Source organism: Lolium perenne, chromosome 7, assembly GCF_019359855.2.
Source record: "Lolium perenne isolate Kyuss_39 chromosome 7, Kyuss_2.0, whole genome shotgun sequence".
In the NCBI taxonomy this organism is placed as follows: domain Eukaryota; kingdom Viridiplantae; phylum Streptophyta; class Magnoliopsida; order Poales; family Poaceae; genus Lolium; species Lolium perenne.
Genome location: NC_067250.2, coordinates 64,907,221 through 64,914,525, shown reverse-complemented (window position 1 = coordinate 64,914,525; position 7,305 = coordinate 64,907,221). Strand labels below are relative to the sequence as shown.

The 7,305-nt window shown below is 46.1% G+C and overlaps 1 protein-coding gene across 1 annotated transcript; it reads right to left on the bottom strand.

Annotated features, from left to right (window-relative positions):
• Positions 1 to 4,213: 4,213 nt before the first annotated feature.
• Positions 4,214 to 5,673, bottom strand: LOC127317247 (putrescine hydroxycinnamoyltransferase 1). Its single transcript, XM_051347771.2, has one exon. It carries the CDS (start codon positions 5,615 to 5,617, stop codon positions 4,295 to 4,297), a length of 1,323 nt encoding a protein of 440 aa, XP_051203731.1. The 5' UTR covers positions 5,618 to 5,673; the 3' UTR covers positions 4,214 to 4,294.
• Between the last annotated feature and the right edge of the window lie 1,632 nt (positions 5,674 to 7,305).

Sequence of the window (7,305 nt, the reverse complement as noted above, 5' to 3'; positions counted from 1 at the left end):
CAGATACTCGTATTTCTTCTAATTTGAGTAGCTTAGGGGTTTCCTTGGGTACTCGCCCTGATGATATTTCTGTTTCGGCTAATGTGTTGAGACAAACGGAGCTTGACCGTCTAACGGTTGCTCCGAATGTCTCCACTGGGCCTGAAACGACAATTATAGATGATGATGATGATGATGACATCCTAGATGGTCAAATTCTCTCGGCTATAATTGGCAATATTTCAGAAGTTGATTTAGAACACGCGGAGCTTAGTTCTGATTTACAAGCATCCGAACGTGGTTCTCGATCATCGGCTGGAAAGAAATCTCGCAGGTATGGTAAGAATTCTAAATCTAAAATAGTTTCTCGATGAATGGCATGTTCCGGAATAGCAGAGGTCTTCGTGACTTGGCTAAGCATTCCCACATTGCTGATGGTTGTAGAGATTATGATTTAGATTTTCTTGCTATTTCGGAGACGGGTAGGCGGAATTTCTCTCAAAGTTTTCTCGACCGTTTGTCGGGCGGGATTAACTTTCAGTGGTTTTCTCGCCCGCCCCGTGGTAGGTCTGGGGGCATTTTACTCGGCGTCCGTATAGACACCATAACCGTTTTGGCTAGTTCTGATGGAGAGTATCACATTAAACTCGACATTCAGAATAAAGCAGACGGTTTCATATGGAGTCTGGTTGCTGTGTATGGTGCCGCCCATGAAGTTTTTTAGGCTGACTTTTTACGTGAGTTGGTAAACCTTACAAAGGATAATCCTTATCCGATTTTAATCGGAGGTGATTTTAATTTGTTGAGGTTCCCTCATGAGAAAAGTAAAGACCGCTTTGATGGTCATTGGCCTTTCTTGTTCAACGCTGTCATCGACGGCCTGGATTTAAGAGAGGTCTTTATGTCTGGTCGACAGTTTACTTGGGCAAACAGCTTGCCGGAGCCCACATACGAGAAACTAGATCGCGTGTTGATGGATACCGAATGGGAAAGTAAATACCCTATGGTGTCAGTCCGTGCACTAGAACGTATTGAAAAACTGTCTGACCACGCTCCCATCCTTCTAACCACTGGAAATCCCAGACCTGTTTGTAAACGGCCGTTCAAGTTTGAACTTAGCTGGATACATCAAGAGGGATTTCATGATATGGTTAAAAGGGTTTGGGAAAGACCGGTCGGTGGAAGCACATCTATCTTGAGATGGAATAATAAAATGCGGTCTATGCGCAAACATCTCTCTGGTTGGGCTACCCATACGGCTGGTATTCTTAAAAAAGAAAAGTCTCGCTTATCAAATGTGATTGATGAGCTTGAGGCTGTTGCGGAGATTAGACCACTGTCTACACATGAGATTGAACTTAAAAATCAATCCAATGAACAGATGGCCGGTCTTCTCCGCGAAGAGGAACTCAAATGGTATCAACGATCCAAGGCTCAATTCATCTTGGAAGGAGACTCAAATACGAGGTATTTCCATGGCTTAGCCAATGGGAGACACCGGAAAAAACGTATTCACTCTCTTATTCAAGATGAAGGGTTGATTGAAGGCCATGAGCAACTCAAGTCTTACATTACTAACTATTATAAGGGTCTGTTTGGTCCTCCAGAGGAAAGTAATTTTACTCTTAACGAGGACCTAACGGATGATATACCCCAAGTTTCGTTGGAAGAAAATGGCTTGCTAACCGCACCTTATACTGAGGAAGAGGTTAAGAAGGCTGTTTTCCAAATGGAATGCAACAAAGCACCGGGTCCAGATGGTTTTCCAGCAGAGTTTTATCAAACCTTCTGGGATACTATTAAATCGGACCTTCTAGATTTGTTCAGTGATTTACACATTGGACAACTAGAATTATTTCGTCTAAATTTTGGCGAAGTCATCTTGTTACCGAAAATTAATGAGGCAGAAAGGATCCAACAATATAGACCCATTTATCTATTAAATGTAAGTTTCAAGATTTTCACTAAAGTTGCCACCATTAGACTTAATACGGTTGCGGATCATGTGGTTTTACCATCGCAAACAGCCTTTATGCAAGGACGGAATATCCTTGGCGGAGTGGCGGTTTGCATGAGACGGTACATGAGATGCATTCTAAGAAATTAAATGAGGTTATTTTAAAGCTTGATTTTGAGAAGGCGTATGATAAAGTTAAATGGTCTTTCCTTCAATAGACACTCAGGATGAAAGGCTTTTCACCTGAGTGGCGAGCTCTAATTAATGATTTCGTGTATGGTGGTAGTGTGGCTATACGGGTCAATGATGACACCGGACACTACTTCCAAACGCGAAAAGGGTTACGCCAAGGGGATCCGTTATCTCCGATGTTGTTTAACATCGTAGCGGATATGTTGGCGATACTCATAGAGCGGGCCAAGTCTGATGGTCAAATTGAAGGGGTGATTCCACATCTAGTTGATGGTGGCTTATCTATCCTTCAATACGCCGATGACACAATTCTTTTTATGGATCATGATCTTGAAAAAGCTCGAAATCTGAAATTGATTTTAGCAGCTTTTGAGCAATTATCGGGATTGAAAATTAACTTCCATAAAAGTGAATTGTTCTGCTTCAGTGATGCCCAAGACGATGTAGCTCTGTATTCAGAGTTATTTGGTTGCGGGCAAGGCCAATTTCCGATTCGCTATTTGGGTATTCCGATTCATTATCGGAGATTTACAATTGCGGAATGGAAATTAGTAGAAGAAAGATTACAAAAACGCCTCAGTAGTTGGAAAGGTAAACTGTTGTCCCTGGGTGGAAGACTGGTACTCATTAATTCAGTACTAACTAATATGGTACTGTATATGTTATCATTCTTCATCTTACCCAAAGGAGTTCTGCACAAACTCGATTATTATCGATCCAGATTCTTTTGGCAAGGGGACAACGAGAAAAAGAAATATCGACTGGTTAAATGGAGTATAGTTTGTAGTCCCAAAGATCAAGGAGGGCTTGGAGTTCATGACCTGGAGGTCAAGAACTCAGCGCTACTGGGTAAATGGCTATTTAAGCTACTTACTGAGGATGAGATTTGGCAAACTATACTTCGGAGAAAGTACATCGGCTCGAATACATTATCTCAAATGGTTTGGAAACCTGGGGATTCACACTTCTGGGCCGGTCTTATGGCGACAAAAAATGTCTTTTTTCGACATGGGACTTTCTCCATTAAGAATGGTGCACATATACGGTTCTGGGAAGATGCTTGGCTCGACAATGCACCCCTATGTGAACAGTATCCCGCTTTGTATAGAATTGCGCGTCGCCAAGGTGATACCATTGCAACTGTAATGGCTACCTCACCCCCGAATGTGACGTTCAGACGAGTTTTACTAGGACAAAGGCTCGTGGCATGGAACAACCTAATTCTGCGGCTTGGAGATATTCAATTATCGCCAGAGCCAGATGAATTTCGATGGAACCTCCACGTAGATGGTTCCTTTTCTGTAAAATCTTTCTACAATGCGATGCTGCTCTCTGATTTACCAGTTGATAATAATAAGAAAATTTGGAAGATGAAGATACCATTAAAAATTAAATTTTTTGGATGGTATCTTCGTCGTGGGGTTATTCTCACCAAAGATAATCTTGTTAAGCGGAATTGGCACGGAAGTACACGATGTGTCTTTTGTCATCATGACGAAACCATCAATCATTTATTCTTCCGGTGCCAGTTTGCGAGATCTATATGGTCAGTCATCCAAGTAGCGTCTACCTTGTATCCCCCGACTAGTGTCGCTAATGTCTTTGGCAATTGGCTGCATGGTATCAATTCAAGGTTTAAAATGCTTCTTAGGATGGGGGCGCTAGCAGTTATCTGGGCGCTCTGGCTATGTAGAAATGACAAGATTTTTAATGACAAAAATTGCTCTTTGTTGCAGGTTATCTACAGATGCATAGGTATTCTCCGTTCGTGGTTACCTCTTCCGCGGGAGGAGAACCGAGACCTGTTTACGGAGGTCTGTACACGGTTGGAGGATACGGTGAGGGATACTTTTTCCCTACATGGGTGGCAGCATAGTCTACGGATAGAAGCTCCACCTAGCTCTTAGGCGTTATATAATTCATCGTTCCGATATGTATTTCGCCTCTTTTTGTTTTATGTAACTTTGGTGACTTGAGACAAACAAACGGCTGTGTGCATCCTGGTTATGCAGAGACTGGATGTAATTGCTTCTTGAAGTAATAAAGCATCCTTTATCGAAAAAATAGATGGTTTGGGAGCACGCCTCAAGTAATGCCGCACGAAGTGCACGATAACAATTGAAATTTGAAAGTACATACATGATACATCACAATGTGGGAAGATAGTTAAATGTTGGCGTAAAGGAGGTGCTGGAGACCGTTGACAGTTGCAGGTTCCGCGGACAGGAGGACGCGCATGCTGCCGTCGGCACCGTCGATGAGGTAGGCGATCCCGGCACGCGGTTGCTCGGCGCGGAGCACCACCAGCGGCTTCCCCCACCCGAAATCCGTGCCGTACACTAGCGTGCCTTTCCAGCTAACCACTCTCAGGTCAGTCTCCGGCGGGACGCTCCCCGTAGGAGCATCTGTCTGGCTCTGGCTGCCGGCGATCTCCATGTAGTCGATCGCCGAACGGACCATCTCATCGTCCATCCGGCGGATGGCCCCTCTGATCCGACAGGCGACGGAGTCCAGCTGTTCCCCCGAGGTGATGTCCTGCACCTTGCCCGTCACGCTCAGCATGATGATCCCGTTCCCGAAGTAGCTGTCCGGAAGCGGCGGCCTCAGGCTGCCCCGGACGTTCGCCGGGAAGATGAGTCGCGCCGTGGCGTCAGGCGGCAGCTGGCGGGCGGCGCACACACACCGCCACACGTGGGCGCTCACAGCACAGAAGGTGCTCGCTCCGCTGCTGCAGGCACGCTTGAGAGCGGCGACCTGGTCCTTGGAGAGGGTGAAGATCTGGTTCGCCACCGCGCCCGGCGATGGCTTTGGCTCCTCGGACGGCGGTTGTTGCTCCTTTGGGGGGCAGAACAAGGTGAGCGCGTCGGAGTGGATGACGGGCGGGGAGCGTGCACGCAGGAGGGTGCGGTCGTGGCATGGGCGCTCCAGCGCCGTCGCCGCGGCGTCGCCGTCCCTGCAGAAGGCAGACCACGTCCGGAAGAAGTGGAACGCGCCGATGGCATCGACGGCGATGTGGTGCATAGCCACCCCTAAGGCCACCCCACCGCACTTCAAGAAGTTCACCTGGACGCCGCACATGAGGGACGGCGAGTACTCCTCGACGCGTGGAACAAAGAGCCTCTTAAGCTCCGGCGACGGCTGGAAGCTGCTCAATTCGTCAACGGTGAGGGCCGAGTGAGCGACCACGAAGAGTACGCCCTGGCCGGCGCAATCAATCTGTGGGCGACCGCCGGTGTCGACGCCGAGACGGCCGGCCAGGGGGTAGAAGGCCACCAGAGCCTTTGCCAGCGCCACCTTCAGCCTTGCCACGTCGAAGAAGCCGTCGACGGCACCACCGGAGTCGGAGCGGTATAAGTGCACGGTCGGGGTGTGGCCTGTGCTCGCCCACGAGAGGTCGATTGGGGTAAGCCACAGGCCATGCCTCGGCGTCTCCTCACTGGGCGTCAACATGCACCACTCTGCCACCCTCACTTCCTCGTACACACCCATTTTTCTTCTTGTGTTCAGAGCTGAGGTCGACCGAGAAGAGGCTCAAGAGACAGTGGTATGAACTATTGCTCTCCTGCTTTCTTCCCTTATGTAGATCAGTTAACTACCCTGGCAAGAGTGAACAATAAGATACATGTGAGTCGAATCTCGAAACCCACAAAGACGGGGATCCAATACCAAAACGTACCCCAATAGAAATTTGAGCTCCCAAATCGGGATCAAATGCTTTCTCTCGCTGCAGCAGAGACATATGGGTTCTTTATTCTCTAATGAAAATCGGATGCGCTGAGTGACAAATTTCTGGATCAGATACCCTGAATGACTAAAACTCCACGAGAATATTAGCGGATTTTGCATTATAATTTATTCCCATTTAGTGCATAATCTTTAAAAAGCTTATGATAAGGTTAAGTGATCTTTTTTGCAACAAAATTTCACACTGAATAAATCAAATATCTTCAGATATGATGATCACAGTTTGCTTGCAGTGACCTGGTTCAACTGACAAGAAATATTCTCATAAAAGGTACTAGAGACATGGCTCCTGTATCAAAGCTTAATTTCAGGCTGCGTTCTATCCACACAGCGACCAGAGAATGGAGCAGGGCGAAGAAATCACTCAAGAATATCCTCTCAAATGTCAACCATGCTATAAAAATTTTAGACGCTCTCGAAGAATGGAGAAGGCTGACCAGCATGGAGTTTGTCCTAAGGTCTCTATGTCAAGCCAAGAGTAAGCAATTTTGCATCGCAGAGGCACAGCACTGGAAACGAAGAGCTAAAGTGAAATGGTGTAAACTAGGGGATGAGAACACTAAATTCTTCCACACAATGGCTACATACAGGTTCAGGAAGAACAAAATTAGGTTCCTCTCACACAACAGAAATGAATTCTTCAAAGATCACGACAAGCTCAAGATAGCTACTGATTACTTTGCAGACATCTTCTCTGAAAGAAGAACTTGGTCACCAAATATTATTCTGACCACTCTATATGACGATCAATCCGAACAGATGCAGTCGCTTGCCTGTCAGTTTACTTGGGAAGAAATTCAGAATGCTATACAAAAAGCGCCATCAAACAGAAGCCCAGGGCCAGATGGTTTTACAAATAAATTTTACAAGTTCTATCTGCAAGATCTGAAGCTGAACTTATTGGCTTTATTTAAAGCCTGGCATGATCAAACTGTGGATCTGTTGGGCGTAAACCTAGCCTATATTGCACTGCTACCAAAAAGTGACGACCCTCAAGAAATTAAGGACTACCGACCCATCTCTCTTCAGCACTCTATACCAAAATTAGTTGCAAAGGTAATGACCAACAGACTGCAACCAAAAATCAAGACACTGATGGACTCCATGCAGTCTGGTTTCATCAAGGATCGATCAATCGTGGAGAATTTTGCGGCTGCCATTGAGATGATCCAATCGGGAAACAAGATGAAGAAACTTATTATTGTACTTAAGCTTGATTTCCAGAAGGCCTTTGATTCAATACATTGGGAGGCGATTTTGGAAACTATGTCAACTAGAGGTTTCCCACCAAAATGGATTGCCTGGGTCAAAGAATTGTTGAAAACTTCACAGGCACAAATGATAATCAACGAACAATGTGGCCAGAAATTCAAGATTCAGAGGGGAGTGAGGCAGGGAGATCCTTTATCTCCATACATCTTTATTGTTGTCGC

Bases quoted from the DNA above. Each gene is read 5' to 3' on its own strand.
- LOC127317247 (XM_051347771.2), bottom strand. From the start codon at position 5,617: ATGGGTGTGTACGAGGAAGTGAGGGTGGCAGAGTGGTGCATGTTGACG.